The sequence below is a fragment of the Salvia hispanica genome, chromosome 3 (genome assembly GCF_029641045.1).
Source record: "Salvia hispanica isolate PSC_SH4W2 chromosome 3, Shi_PSC_v1, whole genome shotgun sequence".
Taxonomy (NCBI): Eukaryota; Viridiplantae; Streptophyta; class Magnoliopsida; order Lamiales; family Lamiaceae; genus Salvia; species Salvia hispanica.
In genome coordinates, this window is record NC_142694.1 from 32,978,391 (window position 1) to 33,001,089 (window position 22,699).

At 39.0% G+C, this 22,699-nt stretch overlaps 6 protein-coding genes and 1 pseudogene across 10 annotated transcripts; 3 read left to right on the forward strand and 4 right to left on the reverse strand.

The window, feature by feature from the left end:
- Window positions 1-524: 524 nt before the first annotated feature.
- Window positions 525-4,239, forward strand: LOC125215542 (nucleolar complex-associated protein 2-like). The gene is made up of 10 exons (XM_089066918.1): window positions 525-591; window positions 731-831; window positions 953-1,024; window positions 1,110-2,045; window positions 2,125-2,454; window positions 2,533-2,739; window positions 2,959-3,045; window positions 3,268-3,362; window positions 3,447-3,566; window positions 3,646-4,239. Exons 1-10 carry the CDS (start codon window positions 573-575, stop codon window positions 3,920-3,922), a joined length of 2,244 nt encoding a protein of 747 aa, XP_088923044.1. The 5' UTR covers window positions 525-572; the 3' UTR covers window positions 3,923-4,239.
- Window positions 4,240-4,453: 214 nt separating this feature from the next.
- LOC125213759 (uncharacterized) lies at window positions 4,454-8,650 on the reverse strand. Of its 4 annotated transcripts, none has more exons than XM_089068808.1 (5): window positions 8,421-8,650; window positions 7,631-7,681; window positions 6,966-7,034; window positions 6,608-6,716; window positions 4,454-6,508 (listed from the first exon to the last, which is right to left on the reverse strand). In XM_089068808.1, the coding sequence occupies exons 3-5, from the start codon at window positions 6,978-6,980 to the stop codon at window positions 4,773-4,775; spliced, it is 1,860 nt and encodes a 619-aa protein (XP_088924934.1). In that variant the 5' UTR covers window positions 6,981-7,034; window positions 7,631-7,681; window positions 8,421-8,650; the 3' UTR covers window positions 4,454-4,772. The 4 variants fall into 4 exon arrangements, with proteins under 4 accessions (XP_088924934.1, XP_047970444.1, XP_047970440.1 ...); XM_048114487.2 differs by lacking the exon at window positions 8,421-8,650 and adding an exon at window positions 8,233-8,401 and having other exon boundaries at window positions 7,631-7,679; XM_048114483.2 differs by lacking the exon at window positions 7,631-7,681 and having other exon boundaries at window positions 8,420-8,650.
- A 2,879-nt stretch (window positions 8,651-11,529) lies between these two features.
- Window positions 11,530-12,661, forward strand: LOC125214265 (uncharacterized). Its single transcript, XM_048115206.2, has 4 exons — window positions 11,530-11,614; window positions 12,142-12,218; window positions 12,288-12,528; window positions 12,609-12,661. Exons 1-4 carry the CDS (start codon window positions 11,530-11,532, stop codon window positions 12,659-12,661), a joined length of 456 nt encoding a protein of 151 aa, XP_047971163.2.
- Window positions 12,662-12,838: 177 nt separating this feature from the next.
- Window positions 12,839-15,013, reverse strand: LOC125214266 (ubiquitin-conjugating enzyme E2-17 kDa). 2 transcript variants are annotated; one of them, XM_048115207.2, is made up of 5 exons: window positions 14,899-15,013; window positions 14,614-14,720; window positions 13,874-14,001; window positions 13,525-13,629; window positions 12,839-13,169 (listed from the first exon to the last, which is right to left on the reverse strand). In XM_048115207.2, exons 2-5 carry the CDS (start codon window positions 14,681-14,683, stop codon window positions 13,026-13,028), a joined length of 447 nt encoding a protein of 148 aa, XP_047971164.1. In that variant the 5' UTR covers window positions 14,684-14,720; window positions 14,899-15,013; the 3' UTR covers window positions 12,839-13,025. The 2 variants fall into 2 exon arrangements, with proteins under 2 accessions (XP_047971164.1, XP_047971165.1); XM_048115208.2 differs by having other exon boundaries at window positions 14,614-14,715; window positions 14,899-14,954.
- Window positions 15,014-15,481: 468 nt separating this feature from the next.
- On the reverse strand, window positions 15,482-17,746 carry LOC125216609 (4-hydroxy-tetrahydrodipicolinate synthase, chloroplastic-like). The gene is made up of 3 exons (XM_048118360.2): window positions 17,413-17,746; window positions 16,703-16,787; window positions 15,482-16,595 (listed from the first exon to the last, which is right to left on the reverse strand). Exons 1-3 carry the CDS (start codon window positions 17,456-17,458, stop codon window positions 15,668-15,670), a joined length of 1,059 nt encoding a protein of 352 aa, XP_047974317.1. The 5' UTR covers window positions 17,459-17,746; the 3' UTR covers window positions 15,482-15,667.
- Window positions 17,747-18,931: 1,185 nt separating this feature from the next.
- On the forward strand, window positions 18,932-20,593 carry LOC125210861 (cytochrome b561 and DOMON domain-containing protein At3g25290-like). Its single transcript, XM_048110466.2, has 3 exons — window positions 18,932-19,689; window positions 19,890-20,144; window positions 20,216-20,593. The coding sequence occupies exons 1-3, from the start codon at window positions 19,075-19,077 to the stop codon at window positions 20,471-20,473; spliced, it is 1,128 nt and encodes a 375-aa protein (XP_047966423.1). The 5' UTR covers window positions 18,932-19,074; the 3' UTR covers window positions 20,474-20,593.
- A 511-nt stretch (window positions 20,594-21,104) lies between these two features.
- Window positions 21,105-21,929, reverse strand: LOC125210862 (cytochrome b561 and DOMON domain-containing protein At3g25290 pseudogene; annotated as a pseudogene).
- Between the last annotated feature and the right edge of the window lie 770 nt (window positions 21,930-22,699).

The following is a 22,699-nucleotide window of genomic DNA, read 5'->3' on the forward strand; positions in this document are numbered from 1 at the left end:
TTAGCTAAGTAATTTAGTCATCCAAATTCAAAATTTGATGTTTACCTACCACCATAGACAATGATATAATTTTCATGTATTGCGTAATAAATGAATTCGGGATGACAATTAACACAAAACGATAATATTCAATATCAAATACTACTAAAATGTAGTTGTGATTTAATATTAAGTATTAAATTAGTGATTTTATTCTTCTTATCAATAAGAATTGGTCATATATATAAGAACAATACGAAAAATTTCAATCATTAAATAACAAGACTAGAATATGAGATTGAAAATATTACATACTATATACTGTAACATTAAAAATACCCCAATAACAAGGTATATCACAAACATTACATTTTCTCAATCATCACATGATCTCAAATTTTGGAAATTAAGTCTGATGTGGCATACTCAAAATTATTCATAAATTTCCTATGTTAAAATCTAGGCCCAACAATACAAGAAAGGCCCAAAGATCCAACGAGAGACCCGCAAAATTCAGACCCGGCCCGGTTAGTGATAAACCCTGCGATTTAGTTAGGGTTTTGTTTCAGTTGTCCACCTGATTCAACTCTGCAATGGGATCCAAAAACAGAGGTATGATAATTTTTTTCGATATTCTTGTTTAATTATGTTATGCCTCAATTGGAATTAACTGAGGTCAAGTGTAATTATTTCAAAAAAATTTTGGATGTTTTCGATTTGCTCAGAGAAAGCTGAATTTGGTATTTTGCAGCTAAGAAGCTGACGGAAAAAAGTGAGGTGAAAAACGGCGTGAAAATGGAGAAGGAAGAAGCTAAAGAGCACATTGGAACCTTGAAAAAACTTCAAGAGAAGGTCCCCCTCATTTCCCCTCTTTTATATTTTGATTGTTAATTTGGTTAATTTGATGAATGTTTTGAAATTCTTTGCATATCTAAGTTGTATGATGTGCTGGAGGTTTAATTTTGTGACGCAGGATCCTGAATTTTATGAATTTTTGAAAGAACATGACAAGGAGCTTTTGGATTTTGATGAAGAGGATTTGGATGTGAGTGAGGAAATTCTGCTCCTTTCTGATATGTGATTATTTGATGAAATTGCTAACTGGAACGATTGTGTTTCGATTGTTTTAGGATAATCTTCAAACTGATGGAGAAGATGAAGATGAAGAAGTTGATGACGATACTGCTGAGTATAGCGATCCTGAAACTGCAACGGAGGAAGAGGCTTCGACTAATGTGATAACTAGTGCAATGGTTGATTCTTGGATCGAAGCAATCCGTTCCGAGTCTAAATTAGCAGCTGTTCGCTCAATTCTGAAGGCGTTCCGGAGTGCTTGCCATTATGGCGATGATAGTGGCGACGACCCTGCAGCTAAGTTTAGCACGATGTCGAGCAGTGTATTCAATAAGATAATGTTGTTTGTCTTGAATGAAATGGATGGGATTCTTCGAGGGATCTTGAAATTCCCATCCTCCGGGGGAAAGGATGAGATGGTTAAGGAACTTATGGCTACAAAGCGATGGAAGAAATACAATCTTTTGGTGAAGTCGTATCTTGGAAATGCTCTGCATACGTTGAACCAAATGACCGATAATGAAATGATTGCATTCATGTTAAGGCGCCTGAGATACTCGTCCGTGTTTTTGGCTGCTTTTCCTGCTCTTTTGAGGAAGTACATTAAGGTTGCGCTTCATTTCTGGGGTACCGGGAGTGGTGCACTGCCGGTTGTCTCGTTTTTGTTTCTGAGAGACTGTTGCATACGCCTTGGCTCTGACTGTCTGGAAGATTGCATCAAAGGGATGTATAAAGCCTATGTCTTAAATTGCCACTTTGTTAATTCAACAAAATTGCAGCATATACAATTTCTTGGTAATTGCTTTGCTGAACTTCTTCGGGTGGACATTCCAGCTGCGTATCAGCATGCTTTTGTTTACATTCGGCAGTTAGTAATGATACTAAAGGAAGCACTCTTTTCTCCAACAAAAAAGAAAAATAACAGTAAAGGGAAGGATGAGCCTTCAAAGAAAGAGAAGGGGAAAGAAGCACGTTCCAGTTCTTCAAATAAGGTATAGTGTTGGGAACATGAATTATAGTATTTTTCTTCATCGTGTCACGGATCACAGAAACTATCGTTCACTCTTGCAGGAAATTTTTCGAAAGGTTTATCAGTGGAAGTTTATAAATTGCCTGGAGCTATGGACTGGAGTTGTTTGTGCATATAGCGATGAAGCTGATTTGAAACCACTTGCATATCCATTGACACAGATCATAACTGGGGTAGCTCGTTTAGTTCCCTCAGCTTGTTATTTTCCACTTAGATTGCGTTGTGTAAGAATGCTCAACCGAATCAGTGCATCAACGGGTTCATTTATTCCTGTATCTCTACTTCTGCTGGACTCGCTAGAGTTTAAAGAATTGCGTAAACCTCCTACAGGGGGAGTAGGCAAAGCTGTTGATTTTAACTCGATCCTAAAGGTAATAAAAGTGGTTATCATCCATATTTCGTGATATGATACAGCCTTTAATGAGAAAATCTGGATTTGTCTGCAACAGGTTAGCAAATCCACCTTGAAGACCCGAGCATTTCAGGAGGCCTGTGTTTTCTCTGTGGTCGAGGAACTCACCGAGCATCTTGCTCAGTGGAGTTACTCTATTGCGTTCTTGGAATTGTCTTTCATTCCTGGTGTCCGGTTGCGAAACTTCACTAAGTCCACAAAGGTTGATAGGTTTCGTAAAGAAATTAGGCGTCTCACTCGCCAGGTTTGTCATACGTCCCTTGAGACCACTTCTTCCATTTTGCATTTTCAAATAACAAATAAATTTTGAACTTTATGATCTCTCCTATAAAACATAAACAGCCTTCTTTCCTTTGGCTACACGAATAGTTGTAGAAATTACACAGAAAGAAATTTATTCATGCTGTAACAGCTGAACGTTCTTCTGGTTGGACTAATCTCTGTGCTGTCATCTGCCACACAGATTGATGCGAATTCCGATTTTGTGAATAAGAAGCGAACGACAGTCGCACTCTTGCCAAATGACACTGCGGCAGAATCTTTCCTTGAGGTTTGAACTTATGTGGTCTCCCATTTCCTTCCCTTACAAAAGATTTTCCTGTTGTTCGATCTATTTGTTGCCGTCAAGCAAGTCTCGACTGCAAATTGTTGCTTAGCTTGTTAATTTATGTTTTGCTGATATATAATTTAATTAACTGAAACATCTTGTATAGGTTATCAGCCTATGTTCATCTTGTTTATCTGTTTTCTTGTTTTCCACCAATTTTACCAGGACCTGAAAACCTCAGGCACGAGCCCCCTGTCCCAGTATGCTGCCACACTACGCCAGAGAGCCCAGGAAAGGAGCGGCGCTTTGACTGAATCCAGGTAAATCACATATACCTTTTATCGTGTTATTCTACTAAATCTCGAGGTTTTGTATCTATGCTGAGAGATGCATTTTTTGGCCAGTGTGCTCATTGGAGATAAATCATCCAAATTCGGGAGCAAGATATCAAGTGACGATGATGAGCATGATGATTCTGACATGGAAGAAAATGCCAGTGCTATGCTCTCTGATCACTATTCCAAGTACATTTCTCTCTCTCTCTCTCTCTCTCAAATAAAGGAAAAGAAGGATGTACTATAATATATTTGTTTGGTGTATTAGGCAACAGAAAAGTGTCGACAAGAAGAGAAGTACTACTAAGCACACAGAAGATATGGCTTTGGATGAAGATATCGTTGAGGACTTGGTTCTCAGCTCTGATGAAGATGCTCCGTTGAGTGACAGTCCCGATGAAGATGACAATGATGATGAGCCTGAAGATGACCAGCAGGAACGGAGCAGCAGCAAGAAACGGAAACATGGTGTGGATATGCACAAAGGGAAGCAAAACGGTGGAAATAGAAAGTCGAAGAAGAGGAGGAAGACACACGGTAGGTAAAACATACATCATCGTTGCAGATGTTTGGATGTTTTTGGAGAAGAAGAAATCTGAATTAAACTAATATCGAAAATGCATTCGATTATGAATGTGGTTTGTGTTTTGGAGGGAGTTGGTAAGCAAATGTTTTTTGAATGTGATCAAACAGAACTAGTTGTGTAGTACTCAATATTGATTATGGATTTTGAGATTTTAGGAGATTTTGTAAATAGGATTGGATGAATAGAGCTGTGTCCAATTCTATATGATTTAATTGTATCAAAAAATTGATAGATTTGTAGAAAATCAGTTTTGAGTTTGCATGTGTTTCTGATTTATATGTATGTATATTGTTTTAAACTAAATGCATTAAACTATTATCAAAATATCAAAATATATTTCTATTCCTCACAAATCATGTTAGATTAGAGGTATTTCTTATATTCATTAAGTTTATTTCCGGTGTTACCTGTCGTACCATAAAAAAAAGAGAGAAAGTAATCCTCCGAAAATTATTAGTCCTATTGCTTGAAGATGAGATTTATGCAACTATTATCAAAATTCTAAATATATCTATTATCCATTCCACATGCAGTCACATCATGTTTAAATGATCCAAATGAAAAAAACAAAAACTGTGAACCAAAATCGAAAAAGAAGCTATACAATGCAGGGAGGATTTTAGATTGAACTTTCTTGAATCTAAACAAATCGTTTATTCTCTCAAGAAAAAAGAAAAAAAAAACTCAATAGTATTACAAAGAGCTGTGGAAATCGTCTGATCAAAAAGCAGCAATACTCTCAAACATCATATAGCAAGAACGACGTCGCTTCACGTACGCATCACTGCGCCGTCACGGCTGACGTACGCCTATCTCGCTGTCACGGCCAACCGGTGTTGTCCGGTGACAGCCTCTCGGAGCTGGTGATATCCGCTGCGATAGTGCTCGATCGAGAAGCAGAGTTGCCTTATCGCCTCCCGTTTCTCCTCTGCCCCTTGGAGAATCGCCTCTTGCTTCCTCTCCACGTCGATCTCGAGCTCCGCGACTCTCGAGCGCAGATCCTCCGCGGACTTACGGGCCTCCTCCACGTTAATAATGAGCTGGACGTGCTGCAGATGCAGCTCGTGCAGATGCTCGTCTCTCGAGCTGATCTCTGCACCGAGCGCGGCGACCTTGGCGTTCAGCTCGTCCCTGGCAGCCTCCAACGTGTCGTGCTTCACCTTCCACGCGTCGAGGTTTCTATTGAGCTCTTCGACGCAGTTGTCTCTCTCGGCAATGTCGGCTTTTAGCAGCTCGATCTGAGCTCCGAGCACGGCCTCTGCCTCGTCTTTGGCGGACTTCACTCGCCTCAAGTCATCTTCCAACGATTGGCATCGTAGATCGATTTCCTTGAGGCTATCCTCCAAATACGCCCGTTCTTTCGTCATCCGCGTCATCTCCGCTTGAAGGTGCTCGTTTTCTTCGGCTAGGGCCTTGTTCGCGTTCCCTATCGACTCCTTCAGCCCCCGGATTTCCTGATCGCGTTCGGAGAGATTCGTCTTGTACCTCACTATGCGGTCCTGTAGCCTTGCAGCGTCGCGTTTCTCTCGCTCGACTTTGTTTTTCCAGACCGCGACCTCCTTCTGTGCCGATTTCAGCTGATCCTGGAGATTCTGCACGGACGAGCCCTTGCTCGTGAGCTCCCGCCTTAGGCTCGCTACTTCTTCTTCCGACTCACGAAGCTTCTTCTCCGCACTTCTAAGCTCCTGCTCGAGTCTCCGAATTTTATGCTCCAACCCGACTTCGCCTTCCGAGCCAACGTTGTTTTCTTGAAGCTCGCTCTCCTGATCTTGCTCCAACACTATGCCCGATTCTTGCGTTTCCGACTCTTTCTCTACCACGACTCCACTAGAAAGGACGTCGTCCGAATCTCCAAGAGATTCGTACTTTTGAAGCTCGATCTTGAGGCGCGTTATTTCTTCTTTCGACGCTTCCATACTCTCTTTCGCAACTCTCAACTCGTCTTCGTACGCTGATAATTTCGCTAGATTGATCTCGGAACACTCATGGCTGCACTGCTTACCATTGGAGATCTCTTCCATCTGCACACGAAGCTTCTCTCTCACCTCGTGAAGCTCAGCTTCGAGCTCGACAACCCTCCTCCGCGACCCCACCTCCTCGCTGTTGCTCTGCGTGCTGGAGTAGTTATTGACGGAGGAATCATCCGACTCCGATTCAGAATCCAGCGTCGAAGACTCGTCACCTTCCTTGCTATTCAAGTCCGAGCCACTTCCGTTGCTCCCGAGAAAAAACTCGAATCCAGCAGCACGAGGTCCGGATTTGGTGCGAGCGGGCTTTGTGTCAGGCGAGGGCCCGGTCGAAGGTGGCTCAGAACCTACATCAGAGACCCCGGAGCCCTGAGAACGAAGATCCGAGGGAATGTTCTTCTTGAGCTCACCCGTCACGTGATCATACCGCTCAGCCAACGCACGATACATTCGATAAAACTCCTCAACGAGACTGACCAACTCGGGCCGCTTCTTGAAATACAATTCAGCCTTCTTCGCAAAGGAATCGGCATCCTCTTCTATCAGTTTCAACATCCTCTTCACATTTGCATCCATGTCTGAAACCAACAAAAATCATTCTCATCATTTCATTCGCTCGATATAGTCAATAATAGAGGTTTGCAATGACATGATTCCTCGAGCAAGCAACAACTTACCGTCGAGATTTTCTTGAAGCCACTTCGAGTTCTTAGGACTGACGTGGCTATCCCACCACCACGAGTGAGACTTCTTCGACTCCATCCTCTTCATTTTGTTTAACTTCACCTATAAAAAGGGCAACGGAGACCGCCTTATGCAATAGCAAAACACAAACATGTGAAAGTAAAACAATACCAAACGATACTCCAATTTTCTTCACCAATTCGCGTTTCGTTTCAAACCCCTCATCGGATGGAATTCTCAAACAAAAACTAGCCCCACGTGAGATTTAACTAACAAAGACGGAAACTTTCCCAAAACTAGCCTACTCGACTTAAATTCTCGAACAAAAAGTGTATTTAGCCGGTTACTTACGAGTGATGAAGCCATGACCCGAGCTCAATATCCGATCCAAACACCAGGGCAGCACACGAACCCAATCAGCTGCACATACAACAATGGATGACAAAATCAGCACACATATTCTACGACAAAACATGGAATCAAAACGGTACACACAAACTGCATTCATCTCATTACACCATACGTTTCTTGAATCCACAACAAAGATATCAATTATCACAAACACAGATTTCTCAGCAAAAAAACAACACGAAATGGATCACCAAAGCATAAACACAAACACACATATTCTACGACAAAATATGGAATCAGAATGGTACATACAAGCTTCATTCATCTCATAACACCATACGTTTATTGAATCTATCAACAACAAAGATATCATCACAAACACCGATTTCTCAGCAAAAACAACACGATCACCTAAGCAACGCTGCAAGAGAAATCACAGCCATCGCAGCAAATCTTGGTCACACAGTCTACCATCCCCCAAAACCACACGAAATGGATCTCTAATGTCTAAACCATCAACACAAACACACACATTAACAATGAATGGAAGAATTTACAATGCAGCAAACAGCACTCATCTCATAACAACATACATTTCTTGAATCCACAACAAAGATATCATCACAAACACGGATTTCCCAGCAAAAAACGACACGAACACCTACCTAAACTACGCTGCAAGAGGAATCACAGCCATTGCAGCAAATCTTGAATCTACAATGCAGTAACTAGTGAGGCTAAAGACAAGGGCGAGGGCGAAGACGAAGACTAAGCCAAATAGGAGCTTTGAACATTAGCACAACTGTAATCTCCCACAAAACAGCTATACATCCACACAATCTTCATACCATAGCCTTGACCAACTCCTTTATTAAAACATGATTATCATTTTTTATTATTTCATCAATTGAATAAGAGATTTAACATGACAAGCCACGATCTTTCACAGGGGGCAGAAATGGAAGGACCTTTGCCCCCCTTGTGCAATTAATTATTGAATAAAGATACCAATTTTATCCATTTATTTAAAATCAAGAGAGAGGTGTGGCCCAACAACACGAAAATCAGTAGACAATGCCGCAGTTTACATGTGGGAGAATTTAATGGAGATAGAGTGAGATAAAAGAAAATTCAGCTCCCAAATGTAGAATCTCAAAATTGGGCCAAATTCAATCAAATCAAGAAACAATTTCACTTCTAAACATGGAAAATCAAATCAAGACATGTTCACACCGACCAAGAAATACAATTCAAGATTTATATATACCTCAAATCAGGGGAAGGTTGAGAGGAAGAAGACAAAGGAGAAGTAGAAAAGAACTTTTAAGGGTATGGAAAAGCAAAGAAAGGATTTTTATGAGGAAGACGCCATCTTTAATTCAAACCACAAATGCCCCAAAAAACAAGATTTGAGATAGTGGGAAAAGAAAGGAAAGCATAACAAAATGTCTCACCTTTTCACTGTTTCTTGAAGAGCTATAAAGAATTGGAAAATTTTAGAGAGAGAGAAGGCGGCAAAACCTATGAAAGAGAACAAAATTTGTGAAGCTCCAGCAAGAGAGACAGATGTTGTGTATGAAAAATGTGGAGATTCCTTGTATTTTAGCCTTTAGCTGTAGGTGTGGAAGTGCACTGTGTGTTTATATCTATCTATATTTCTATCTAGAGAGAGAGAGAGACGTGTAAGAAGTTTTCATCACATGTAGACTGGTAGTAAGTCAAAGCTTTATAACATCATATTTATTCATTTCATTTCAATTCAACTCTTTTGAGACAAAATTGAATCATAAAATTTGATGTTAGATTGTAAATTGTTTTAGAAATTTATGGAATAATACTAATTATTATGGAGAGATGGGATTGGGAAAAAGAAGCATTTGGCATGATTTGAGGAGCGTCCAACAATTTTGAATATTTTTAATAGTAATTTGGATTATCTAAAAAAGCACTACTCCTATTATTTAAATTTGACTTGGTCTTGCAAAGTGGAGTATTTTATTATTATAATTGGTATGATTTATTAAGTACTAGTTTGAAAACAAAGTGTAGATTACGCGAGGATTAAAGGATAGTACGTTTGTAATAAATGTGTTTGAATTAATACTTTTATTCTCTTAATTGTAATATTCCTATTAAATTGTGAATCGTCCGAATTTGATTTCACTTTTGAAAATGTAAATATATGTGAAATGGAATAAGTCATTGTGAAATTTATTCAAATAAAATAAAATTTTAAAAAGGGAAAAGAAGCATTCCTACCACGTTGTGGGTTCCAATTGCTTAGTTCTTAAAAAATATGTATTCTCGCTAGTTCATAGTTTGGAAACATCTACTTTGGCCTTTTCTTTTTTGTCCATTTGAACTTAGAATTGCATTTTTGTAATTTTGTTTAAATTTTTTAAAGTTAAAATGTTTAATGATCTATATAGATGGACGCACATTCTTTATGTGTTCTTTGTTTTTTTTTTTTATAACCACAAAGTGCAAACCAAACCTAAATATTTTATTCCCTGTGTCCACTTTTGCTCTCTCTTTGTTGCTAGTATATTTCAAATTGTATAACAAAATGCATAAATCTTGTGCTTATAAATCTTGAGCTTATAAATCTTGATAATACTCCTACTACCATTAATTGTTTCAATAATTATTAAGAAAAGAAAATAGTGTTGACTAAGTGATTAAAAAGGTATTTTAGTTGTATGCATGATTTCAACTTTGAATTAATGTGCAGTTTATTAGTAACTAGATGAGAAGCTGGTAGAGGGAGCCATCAACATGAGAATTTGATTTATTTAATTATTAAAAAGTAGATTATAAAAGTAAACTCAACAATAATTTAATAATGGAACTATAAATTCAATTTTTACTAATCATTTTTGCATATAGATATTTGACGTGGGAACAAAAATATATAGTTACGGACAATTTTAATTTTAAAAAAAAGATAATTATCATTTCAAGAACTAATTTATTGAGCTTCTCTATATATACGTCTTAAACATTAATTATTTATTTGAAGTACAAAAGTATAATTTTTTTTTTCGTATTTCAATTTAATCCACCATTGTGATTTGTGCATATTTGATGAAGGGTAAATGATTAATTTCAGGGTATTTTTTTATGTCAAACATAAAAGATAATATTTTTAAAAAATGCTTCAACGAATTGACATGTATCCAAAGCCGACCTATATTGGTTGCTCATTCAACGATCATTGACTTTATTTCATTGACTTAATTTATTTTCTACTGATTATAGCATATCATAACGTCATGCGTTTTAATGCAAGATTTTGATTATCAGTTTGAAATAATTCATCAATCATAAATGACAACCATAGCTTTTTTGGCAAAACAAATTTCACAAAACCATAAAATGGGACTCAGGTATAAAGCCAATATTCATTTAAAAGTTTTCACAACACAAACAAAAACAAATTACTAAAGAGAAATTAATAATAGAAAGATATTGATTTAGGTGAGATCCGAATTAGTACCTCACAATCTACAAATTAATAATGCCACCTAAGTTTCATTCAAATATAACTAGCGTAAGGCGGTGAAATAATGTTATTATTTAAAGAAGGTTTAGTAAAATAGACGATGAGAAAATATTCTATCATTTTCAAGATAGATTAAGGGATACTGCACCTGAGAAATAATATATATATTATCATTCTCAATTTCTCATTATCTGATGACAGCTAAACCATTTTTTATTTAGTCGAATACTATATTTTTATAATTCCAGAGTAACATTTGCTAATTGCGCGTATCCATGACTATAGTGTGAAATCTCAATATAATGATTAATGAATAAGAGGTATGACTGTTGAAATTCGAAATCACACCTTAGATTTATCATATTTTTCTATATCATCATGGAATATAGCCTAGTCATTTGCATGCCTTGAAAAATAGCCTAGTGTTTAATTGTATAGTTTTTTAATAGTTAGACTTAGAGGAATTTTAATTAGTCGAGACTTGTGAAATAGTTGAAGTATTTTATATTGGGCCAGCTTTAGTTTATGTACATTAGTCGGATTTAAATAGGGTCCATTGGGCCGAAGCCCGACGCAAATCAACTATACTTAGTGCATAAAGTATAGATATTCTATAAGTGGAAGGTAATGTTATTTTTACAAAAAAAATTTACCGTAAGAACATATAATCATTTTTGAATATTCAATCATAAAGATCTACAATGGATGAACCTCTTTATTAGTAGAAGAGTGTAGGTGTACCCGTGTAGTGCCATGGTCCGAATCCAGTAAAAGTCAGACAATATATGTACCATTTTAGACTACTTGTGTACTTATAGTATATTCTTTCTTTTACAAATAATTGCAACTCTACCTAAGATGACAACATATTCCATCGGTTTCATCAACTCTTTCTAACCTTGCACATACCTAGTTATTGTTTATGTCGCAAATTTCTATGTATTCCAAGTATATCCCATTTTCAGTTGTAATCTCGTTGTTTTCTCATTCCTATATATGTATGTATACATGAGCACATGCTACAACCCCCTTAAAGCGTGCAAGAGTTCAACCACCATGAAAATGGCAAGTGATCGCCAACGGCAGTTTCTCGGCGGCGCTATTCTTTTCATTGCGTTTTTCCTTACACACGCCACAGCTATAGAGAGTAAATCCTCTCTCTCTCTCTCTCTCTCTCACACACACACACACATTAAGAGGATTTTATTAAGAGGATTTTATTAAGAGGATTTTATTGTCACCCTCAATTTCAAATTTTGATTTTCAGTGTAGTTTACAAATTAGAATGAAATTGGAGAAAAAAGGAAGAGTATTCTAAGAAATCATGGCAAGATTAAATCTCATGATTAAATTTGTATCATGTTTGGTTCATAAGATTGAACCATACAACTTAAATCCTAGATAGATAGTCTTATGATAATTAGTAATGACAACCAAACGCCACTTACGTGAATATAAATGAGATGGTGAATCAAACCTACCTATTTTATTTCTTGATTCAATAAAAACTCAAGAGTGGGAATATCATTTCTCTTTGGCATATTCATAAAGTTTTGAAAACTCCCAAACAAACTGTTGAACACGGGGATCGAATCAAACGGACATGACCAATTTTTTAAAACCTCTCCAAAAATAATTTTAACTTATGTCTAATTAAATTTGATCTGGTTACAGACAAAAAGTACCCAGCTGGTAATCAGAATCTAAATCCTACCCAGGCTTGGAGGAGTTCCGAATATTGCCTCCAGAATGTAAGTCTGTCTTTGCAAAATTTCACAATTACGAGAATCACACATATAGTTTATTCGTGGGCTATCCAGGTCTCGGCTATATGCAAAACGGGCTTTGGCACGAAGAACTACAGCCTGACCTACAAGGGGTGGCTGAACGTCACCGCAGAGGAAGGGCCCAGATTCTGTGAGGCAGGTGGCTGCGCTGACCACACGAGGTCAGTGCTACTCTGCCTCAAACATGTCAAGAGAGACTACTGGTTTGCCAACGCTGCAACTGTGCAAGATCTCTACGACACCATAGATGCCGGCTGCAAGAACGGTGGCTCAGGTACAACACGACCGACCATTTCACATTGACAGAGACAGATATTTCAAGTATCTAATTTGGACTCATTTTCTTGCCTATAGGTTTTACTGGAATCAGCAAGTATGGTTCTCATTGGAAGGTTAAAACCCCATAAACCCCGTCCTAGCAAAAACAGTTGCATCGGCTGTTTATTGCCCTTTTTCAACATAGATTGATAGTAGATATGTGTAATAAAAGAACGCATGAATGTGTTTCCTGTATTCAGATTTCAGATACGAATACCAAGATCACTAATAATATATATAGCTATTTCTTGCTATTAGATTGAGAGTTGAGACCAAAAAAAGCATTTTTGATCAGATGTCGAATACTTGTATTCACAAATTCGGAAATGGAGTACTGCATACACAAACAACCATCAAGAGTTAACCAGTTAAGGACAAAATACCATACCAAACACTGCTTTATTTTCTGGATTAACCATAGACGATGAGGCCTAGCCGGGTTGATTGTTCAGTTTATCCCATGGCATACTTCTGGGTCCAGCTACGAGCAGTAGTCTCGTATTTGCTCCTGTCTGTCTTGTACATATGAGCGATTTCAGGAACCAGTGGGTCATCAGGGTTTGGGTCAGTCAACAGAGAGCAGATTGACAGCAGGACCTAACAAAAAACACGGACACAAATAAGGAAGATGATAACGACATGATAGCTCGAGTAATGGAAATGTACACAGTACACACAACATAAAAGCATCAAGAGAGTAACATCATGAATCTTATGCATAGAATGGCCCCGATAAACAGATGGATCTTTTCCTTGCCAGTTTTCAGAAAGTAAGGCCATCATTGACCAAGCTAGAGAGACGGAAATGTCCCAGCATTCAAGAACTCAACCAAAAGTAGAAAACCATAGATAACTCATTTTTGTCAATAATAAACATCAGATCAGAGTTTTAAATCTCATGAAAGCCTTCGAAAAAAGATCCAGCAAGAGAGAAATACGAGTTGCTTAATACCTTAGAAACAGTCAAGGCTGGACTCCACTGTTCCTTCAGAATATCAAGGCAAATGCTTCCATTGCTGTTGATATTAGGGTGAAATACCTTCGTCCTAAAAGCAACCTGTATTAGCAGACAGAGGATCATTTTTAGAGGATCATTGTACAACAAACACACAATCAGTAATTGAATACTAACATATCAGATAATATATATAAATCTGGCAATTGCACTACTTTACCAGAGGAAAACAATTCCTGTGTTTATTATGCCTGCCTTTTGCAACTACAACAATAAATGCTTAGCAATAGAGTTGGAGACCAGTAAATTTGAAGCTCTCTTGGGGCATTGTGAGTTCGTAACATACCTTTGGTGGCTTAAAAGGATAATCAGGAGGGAAATGGATCGAGACCAAAAATACACCTCCAGCATAAGGGCTATCAGTAGGCCCCATTATCGTTGCCTGCCAATGGAACATATCTTCCGCAACAGGACCTACATTTTAATAAATTGAGGATCAGATATAGATCTCGAACATAACGGATCATGAGCATATATAACTCAACATGGAAAAGTATGAACAAGGCTCATAGAAAAAGCAAAAACTATCCATTAAATATAGTACTACTTCGTAAACTAGTAATACATACAGATCCTACCACAATTGCATGTGAACAGATAGTAGTGAAATCTACTCCCTGCTTAGCTACCTAACACGATCTCGTTGGAAAATTATTGAAGAAACATCCACGTCGATCAAATTTTGAAATCTAAGAACAAAAACATACACAGCCTACAAGCATCCTAGCAAGCAAATTCAATCAATTGAGGACTACCTAAATATCTGGCAGCTCATTATAAGCACTCAAGCAAACATTCGATCGAATCGAACCAACTTATTTCTGCCGACTCATATAAGTTCATCAAACCCCCATGATCATTTGGTCATTCACAACCGAGATTGTAACCTAATTTCTACCATACACCTCCGGAAATCACTAGACGACACTCAATTTCAGAATTAAAACGCAAAACGAGTAAATAATTTCCAAACAATAATCCAGATAACAGTGTTTTTAACTAATTGAGGGAAAAGCGTGAAGATACCGGCGCTGCAAGACGTCGGAGGGTCCTTCTGCAAATCCTTGAGCTCCTTCAGTATCCTCTTCGACGCCATCAGGAATCCTTCTCGCCTTCACGGCAAAGCGCCTAATCTAACAAAACAGAAACGAAAAAATAAAAATTTAAAAAAAGGGAAAACCAAAACCCTAACAATGAAATCGGGGAGATCCAAAACCCATGACCACAATCCAACAAATTCAAACAGAGAATCACCAAAAATTATAGAACGAGAGCTAATTCGGGTGAAAATCAGAAGGCGGTAAGCAATACCTGATCCAGAAAATATGCGATTAAGCAGAAGAACAGTTTGGGAGCTAGAATGGAGAAGGGTGGTGGCAGTAGAAAAGTGTGTATTTATAGCAGATGACACATGATTACTGTGGTGCCTATATTTTGGAATATTTAAAATCAAGAAAAAACATTTATGTGATGTAATATTAGAATTGATTTATCACATAATAATTATAATAAAATAGGCATACATTCATATGCATATTATTATAAAACTTATTCTAGTAATTATTTATGTGATGTAAAATTAAAAGTAACTTATAAGTTTAATATATATAAATCACCAATATTTTCAGGAGTAACGTTTTGATTGACCTAAGTTATATGGAATTCACATTTTTACAAAGTTTACCATTTGGCGTATAGAAATGTGAGAGATATTTAACAAGAATTATGGAGAAAGTGGTCACGTTTGCTATAAGAAAGCCCATTTACACACATAAACACCGTATTTTTAGGCTTTTCTTCTTTCATTTATTCAAGTAAAAATCTATATTCACCAAATCCATCACATTCTTGGTATGATGTATTTATTGCTTGTATGGTAAACATATCAAAGATATAAATAACAAATAAGAAGTTCTTCACTTCCTATAGCGTGTCACTGCATCAATGAAATCCAAGCACAAGACTCAATCTCAACAAACCACACAAACACAAAACATGGCTAAAAAATCAATAAAAACTTGGCCCGACTTCCTCGGTAGGCACAACGGGTTCGGGCCGGGCCCACAATGACTCAAAAGCTCTAATAACGATCGATTAGAATGAAGTCATCGTCATCAATCACCTTGACATATTTCTTTCCAACAAAATTCTCCCTTCCAATCTCATTGACTATGTTCACAAACTCCACCCTCTTGGCTAAAGGAAGGGGCACATACGGCAACCGGAAAACCGGCCTCACCACCCCGAGCTGAGCTAGGGCTGTGTTTAGCCCGATCGGGTTAGGTTCCACAAAAAGCCACTCGATCAGAGGCATAAGTTTTGCATTCAGTGATGAGTTCTTTCCGGCAAACATCAGATCCCTCATCAGACCAGGAACCAAGTTGCTCACAACTGAGATTACTCCGGTAGCCCCATGATCCCATCTCGAGTCATGGCATTCATCATCGTTCCCACTCCACACAACCACCCCGTTGCTCGTGTAATGCTCCACTCTGTTGTGTCCAACACATTCCTTGACACCAGCCAAGTTGGGACTCTTTGCTATCTCCTTGATCACATGGGGGGGAATGTCTTGGCCCGTCCTGGACGGCACGTTGTACACGATCGTGGGGCCCATGGGAAGCACGTTACTGAAGTGAGAGATCAAACCATCCAAGGAGGTCTTACCGTAGTAGGGATTGATGTGAAGGGCTGCATGCATCCCAACGGCGAAGCCCTGTTCAGTAGCATGGATTGCTTCCCGAGTCGAGTTGCTTCCTGTGTTGCCGATTACTTTGATGGATCCACCATAACAGTTCACCGTGTGGCCGATGAGCATGATGTGCTCATCCCAGCTCATCAGCTGGCCTTCGCCAGTCGTGCCTCCAACGATCACACCCTCTACACCATCCTTGATCTGCTCATTCATCAAGGCATCGTAAGCCTCGAGGTCGAATCTACCATCCGGCAAATAAGGTGTTTTGATGGCGGTGATCAACCTAAGCGACTTTATGTCATCAACATTAGTCCTGCAAGTGGAAAGTTGACATCTTGCTTCAACATTGACATCAGTATAAAATCTTTATACCGAAAAAAGTTCAAGAACTGCGATGAAAAAGTTAATTAAAGAGGAAACCTGTTTTTAACTTCATAACTACGCATTGGAAGATGAAAATTGGGGATTACAGCTGCTCTAGGTGAGATCCATTTTGGGATCCTTCCTGCATCATAGTAGTAAAAACTGGCATCAATACCACGCGACATCATTCCTCCTCAAAGAAATCGAGCAGAGCTACGAGAAAATCACGTTATCTATCCGAATAAAACACAACTACATCTAAAAGCATCAACTTCTGGGAGATTGTATGTGTCTTTGCATTTTTTTGGCATTGAATGGGCCATTTCACGAGCTGCATTCTTCCTAACCAAGCTGCATTCTTCCTAACATATCTCTTCGAAAGCAAAACGTATCTAAGTGATCAAAACCTCCCTTAAAAAGGCCAATTTGAGGTTTGAACAGTACTTCCCCAACATAATTTCATTTCCTTCAATTAATTCATAGTATTATGTCATTATGTTTCCAGTTCAACCATTAATTTTTGTATATTCATACAAGCCAAAAGAAACAGGATGGAAAAACAAGATAAACAATGTGACTTGTTGACAAAGTAGGAATTAAAAACTAAAATAACAACAAATGGCAATATTAGATTCAGTATATGAATCTTCTTTCAGCACCAAAAAAATGGAGTGTGAATCTAAAAAAACTCTTCAAAGCGACAGTTATATACGGATTGCACCATTATTGAGAAGGATAGTAATAATACTATCAGTAAAATGGTGTACCTCGATGGTTAGCATTGAGAGAATAGCATCCGATAGCCGACGCCATTACAGTAAATTTGTGAGGATAATTGGCGGTTGATATGAAGAAAATGATAGCTGCGATTGATATGAGGAATAAAACGCGATTTCACTTGATTCGCCGGGAGCGCGCGGTGGCTGTAGCTCCGAATCCTAGGGGATAATTTGCGCTTTGAGAGGAGCAGCGCAGCTGCATTGCAGTTTATTTGAAATCAGCTGAAGCAGTCGTTCCACGTGGTTTAACTTGCGAGAGAGCGGCGGCGGAGGAGCGGTGGAGGCGGCGAGATTTTGATTGGTAGGAGGAGAATGGTAGGGTTTTAAACTTATAATGATTTTATATTACTATATTTTTAAACAGATAAATATTCCAGTACTACTCCTAGCACTTGTGTGATAAGAAAGATGAGATATTCAAGATTTGTTAAATAAGATAAGAAATACGGGCTTCGTGACAAGATAAGCTCGGATGAAAATTTTTTGTTGTTGTTATGTAGACAAGAAATTATCTAGATTTTGTATTAATAAATCATAATAAATGAGGTAGAAATGCTATCCGACCAATTTTGTGAGAAACATATCTTTGTATTTTAAGAAAAAATTTGCGGGCTCGGATGGGCCATAGAGAAAACCACGGGCTGACATAATAGGTTAACTATGATATCAAACACTTATAAATAATCATATAAGTATCTATGTCTAGGCATTACTAACTTATCAAACGGATCCCTAGTATTTATTTCGGCACACCACCTACATAACTAGATAATGGCTTTATTTTTATATAATATAAATAATTAGAAATTAGAAATAAGGGTAAAAACGTACGTGATCGACCCAAAAATCGAACGAACGTCACAACCTCAAATCACTGATCGAATCAGCCCATAATGTCATTGACTCTTATCGTACGTTGTGATTACTACTACTGTTGCCTCATCACCCGCCTCCTTCAGTCGACAATAATGCCCGTAGCCACCATGAAGGCGAGCTAGGGGATCGTGAGCATAGGCGGAGACACACGTAAGGGCCGAGAAGAAATTTGGCTATAATGAGTATAAAAAAAGTTAAAGAATAGAGGTATTTGGCCACAAAAGATTATTCAATAGAAAAAGAAAATAACAAGATATAATTTTAATATTTGTATTAATATTTTGAGGAAAAAATAGTAGAAAAAAAAAGATAATTAATCGTTCTCACAAAATGATCAAGTTTTACTATTCGGTTGGATGTACTATATTGATCTTATAGATTTATTATGGATATCAAACATATATCTCCTAATTATCAATAACTCCGCTAATACACATTTGTGTCATTATTCATTTTGAGTATGTGCTCGCAAGCTCACCTCGCATTTGCCCGAGAACATCATCCTCAGAATCGTAACCGTATAATCGACCAAACTTAGTAATTTTAATTAAAATTAAATCCATTTTTTCATTAGTTAAAATATACTAGGACTTTCTCAATGCATATAAATATTCTCCTCCACACACACACACACACAAAATCCAAGATACACAAAAATCCCACTCCATAGCCGCCCCTCGACGAAGCTTTGGATCATCCAAACTCCATCGCCATCTCCGCCGCTCTCTCTATATACATACATATCTCCGCCACCATGTCTTCCTCCGCCCACCAATGGCTTCCCCACTCCTCCCCGCTCTCCTCCTCCTCTCCCTCTCCTCCCACCCCGCGCCGCCCTGCTCTTCCCACCAGTTCTCCACCAACAAAACCTACCCCTTCTGCGCCGACCTCCCCGCCCTCGGTGCCTCCCTCCACTGGGCCTACGACCCGGCCCAGGCCGCCCTCTCCCTCGCCTTCGTCGCCCCTCCGCCCGGGCCCAAGGGGTGGATCTCCTGGGCCATCAACCCCTCAGGCTCCGGCATGAGGGGCTCTCAGGCCCTCGCCGCTTTCAAGGGCGCCGGGGGCGGGATGGCGGTCAAGACGTTCAACGTCTCCGACTACGCACTGGCGGCGCCGACCGACGCCCTGTGGTTCGCGGTGAATGAGACGGCGGCGGAGTTCGATGGAGGGGTGATGACTCTGTTTGCGAGGCTGGTGCTTCCGGAGAAGGGGATCGCGGTGGTGAACCACGTGTGGCAGGTGGGGGGCGAGGTCGAGGGGGAGACGCCGCTCGAGCACGCGTCCAACCCGGATAATTTGATGGCCAAAGGGAGACTTGATTTGGTGAGGGGGACCGCGGCTTCCGCTGGAGCCGACAGTGGCAATGAGAGGAGGAGTAGAAACAGAAATGTGAGTTTTTAGTATGATGCACGGTTCAATTAATTTTCTTTTTCTTTGATTTTCTTTGACAGAATAGAGGGAATTTTTTCGCAATGAAAAAAATTGAGTAGATTTACAAGTTATACATATGATCTCACTTTAATATGGAATATACTAGAAGTTCAATTGGGAGATTGAATGAGTTGTGACATTATGAATGTTGGTTTCAGATCCATGGGTTGCTAAATGTTATTAGCTGGGGCTTTATGTTTCCGGCGGGTATCGTGATAGCTAGGTATTTGCGCGTATTTCCGTCAGCCAATCCGGCATGGTTCTACCTCCATGTTTCTTGCCAAGTTTCGGCCTATGCCATCGGGGTGGCCGGTTGGGGCACAGGCCTCAAGCTTGGTGGTGAATCGAAAGGCATCACACATTCTTTCCATCGCAATATCGGCATTACCCTATTTGCCCTAGCTACTCTACAGGTAATTCCTCAATGCTTGTTTATTAGAAAACGGACATGTAATTAAGGACTTTAATCGTGCTCGTTTTGCAGATGTTTGCATTAGTTTTGAGACCAAAAAAAGACCACAAGTATAGATCATATTGGAACATATATCACCACGTAATCGGATACACGATAGTTGCGCTCGGCATCACCAATGTGTTCAAAGGCTTTGACATATTGAAGCCTCAAGAAAAATGGAGAACTACATACATTGTGGTGATTGCCGTTTTAGGAGGAATTGCTATGCTATTGGAAGCAATCACTTGGATTGTTGTTCTACGTAGGAGAAAGCAAACTAGGAAATAATAAAAAGAAAAAGTTTCTTCGTTTCTTCATTTTGGTGAAATTCCACAATTAATATTAATTGCATTTCTAGTTGAAGCTAACTTAATTTTATAAATATTCATATATGTTATTTCGCATGGATACACACATTGTACCCTCTTTTATAAACTTTAAAACATTTTCTTGTTTCCTCCCATTCCCAATAATTGGCTGGTGACACGTTGTATTGCTGATTGGATAGTTTGTAACGACAAACATTCTTTTAAGCTACTAAAGTTAAGCTAAGATGGATTGTACAGCCATAACTTAGATAGATTATATAGGAATTAGTTAGGTAGAAATTTGGAATAGGTATGATTCCATGATGCAACTCGCCAATCCTCAAGCATAATTTTATATGGAAATATTGTTAGCAATGTAGTACTAGTTTTAGATTGTTTAACATAGTTCTTTGTTCCTTCTTTAAGTTTCGCCTACTTTTGATAGAAAAGTAACATCAAGGGGCATGATTTCTATTGTTCCAAAAAGGTTTGTATTCAATAAAAAGTTAAATTAATTTAGAAGATTGATTAATATTTAAGATTGCAAATATTTTATACTCCTTTCTTTAGTGTCCAATACACATGCATGCACTGATATATAATGAGACATCTCAACAACAAAATTCGGTTAACAATAAAAAAAGAATAAAGGCAGTGGTAACAACAACAACAATACTAGTGAATTTGAATTAAATACTTAATTTTTCAAAATACCAAAAATACCCCTAGAAGCACCACCGCAAAAAAGCCACCGCCGCCGTGATTCCTCCCACCGCCATTCCCTGTCGGAATGCTGGGAGTTGGCGCCGGAGATCCACCGGCCTCCGCCGCCGTCAACAGCAAAGACCCCATCGAATTCAGATTCTGCGGCGAGAACTCATGCTTCACCGGAACGCCGCCCTTCACCGCCGCGCCGACCTGCCACACCTGATTGATCGCCCTGCCGCCGCTCCCCGCCGGCAGGTCCAGCGTGGCGAACAGCCTGATCACGCCGCCGGAGTGCTCCGCCCGCCTCCCCGTGACGGCGTACGCGATCTCCGACTCGGCGATCGGGCCGTACGAGGAGATGTTGTACGTCTTCACGGCGGCGGAGAAGGCGACGAGCGCCTGGGCTCCGACCATGCCGGAGCCCGTGGGGTTGAGGGCCCAGGCGACCCAGCCGCCGGGCCGGGCCGGAGGGGCGACGAAGGCGACGCTCAGCTTCGGGCTGGGCCTCGTGGAGTCGTCGTAGGTCCAGTGGAGGGCGGCGTTGAGGGTGGGGAGGTCGGCGCAGTTGGCGAACTTGGTGTTGGCGTCGGAGAATGTTTGGGATTTGCACGATTGTGGCATCGCCGGAGGGAGGAGGAGGAGGAGGAGGAGGAGGGACGCGGAGGTGAGCGCCATCATTGGTGGGGTTTGAGGAGTTTATGTAGAGTTAAGAGAGTTTGATGATCAATTGGGAAAATTCTACTTACTTTATACCCCACAACCTTTAATGTGCTTGTATGCATTTTCTTCAAGTTGGTACTATTTTTTTTTTTTTAAATTCTCATTTGTGATTTTATAGTATGATATGTACTAAAGACATCAATTTGTTGATTAAATGATAGTTATTTTTTTTCATGAGCAAAGAAAAAATATTCAAATTACTAATCTATAAGAATTATGATCGAGATAAAACACCACAAATAGAATACTAGTAGTAGAAAAATTACTCAACAAAACACAATCATTGTATCAAAAATACCTTAAAGGACAATAAAACAAAAATGCAAGAACCTTAACTGATAACTTCATGTCTTCACTTGAGGCTAACAGTAGCAAAGGGAACAAAGAAATGCACTGTAAGATAACTACAAACAAGAAGACAAAGTTAGTAAAATCATAGCTAGTCATAATCTATATTATGCGATGTAAAACACAAATGAATACTTTTGTAAACAAAAGTAGTAGTAGTGGTATAATTAACTGGTCCAAGGTAAATAAAAAACTGAGTTGAAAATTTTCAGAAAAAATAGATTTATTAACTCGTAGTCAGAATGTACTTAAATAGTATTTATTTCTGTTAATTTAAGTAGCTAGATATTAACTAGGAGTAGTATATGTTTATTAATTTTAGTGACAATCCATAATTCCATATGGACTTTAATTCTTTATAATGGCCCATGGGTTGTCAGAGACAGTGGTGTAGATTTAATTTTAAGATGTACGTTCACGGTTGGGAGAA

Coding starts and splice junctions, on each gene's coding strand:
- LOC125214265 (XM_048115206.2), top strand. CDS start 11,530: ATGGCAAGTGATCGCCAACGGCAGTTTCTCGGCGGCGCTATTCTTTTC. Junction 11,615..12,141: donor ACACGCCACAGCTATAGAGA/GTAAATCCTCTC, acceptor ATCTGGTTACAG/ACAAAAAGTACCCAGCTGGT. Junction 12,529..12,608: donor CTGCAAGAACGGTGGCTCAG/GTACAACACGAC, acceptor TCTTGCCTATAG/GTTTTACTGGAATCAGCAAG.
- LOC125214266 (XM_048115207.2), bottom strand. CDS start 14,683: ATGGCGTCGAAGAGGATACTGAAGGAGCTCAAGGATTTGCAGAAGGAC. Junction 14,002..14,613: donor TCCGACGTCTTGCAGCGCCG/GTATCTTCACGC, acceptor ATTAAAATGTAG/GTCCTGTTGCGGAAGATATG. Junction 13,630..13,873: donor ATCCTTTTAAGCCACCAAAG/GTATGTTACGAA, acceptor CTGCTAATACAG/GTTGCTTTTAGGACGAAGGT.
- LOC125215542 (XM_089066918.1), top strand. Junction 1,025..1,109: donor TTGATGAAGAGGATTTGGAT/GTGAGTGAGGAA, acceptor CGATTGTTTTAG/GATAATCTTCAAACTGATGG. Junction 3,046..3,267: donor CGGCAGAATCTTTCCTTGAG/GTTTGAACTTAT, acceptor CAATTTTACCAG/GACCTGAAAACCTCAGGCAC.
- LOC125210861 (XM_048110466.2), top strand. CDS start 19,075: ATGGCTTCCCCACTCCTCCCCGCTCTCCTCCTCCTCTCCCTCTCCTCC. Junction 19,690..19,889: donor GGAGGAGTAGAAACAGAAAT/GTGAGTTTTTAG, acceptor TGTTGGTTTCAG/ATCCATGGGTTGCTAAATGT. Junction 20,145..20,215: donor TTGCCCTAGCTACTCTACAG/GTAATTCCTCAA, acceptor CTCGTTTTGCAG/ATGTTTGCATTAGTTTTGAG.
- LOC125216609 (XM_048118360.2), bottom strand. CDS start 17,458: ATGGCGTCGGCTATCGGATGCTATTCTCTCAATGCTAACCATCGAG. Junction 16,788..17,412: donor TCTCAATGCTAACCATCGAG/GTACACCATTTT, acceptor ACTATGATGCAG/GAAGGATCCCAAAATGGATC. Junction 16,596..16,702: donor AGTTATGAAGTTAAAAACAG/GTTTCCTCTTTA, acceptor TTCCACTTGCAG/GACTAATGTTGATGACATAA.
- LOC125213759 (XM_089068808.1), bottom strand. Junction 6,509..6,607: donor GCTTCAAGAAAATCTCGACG/GTAAGTTGTTGC, acceptor TGTTGGTTTCAG/ACATGGATGCAAATGTGAAG.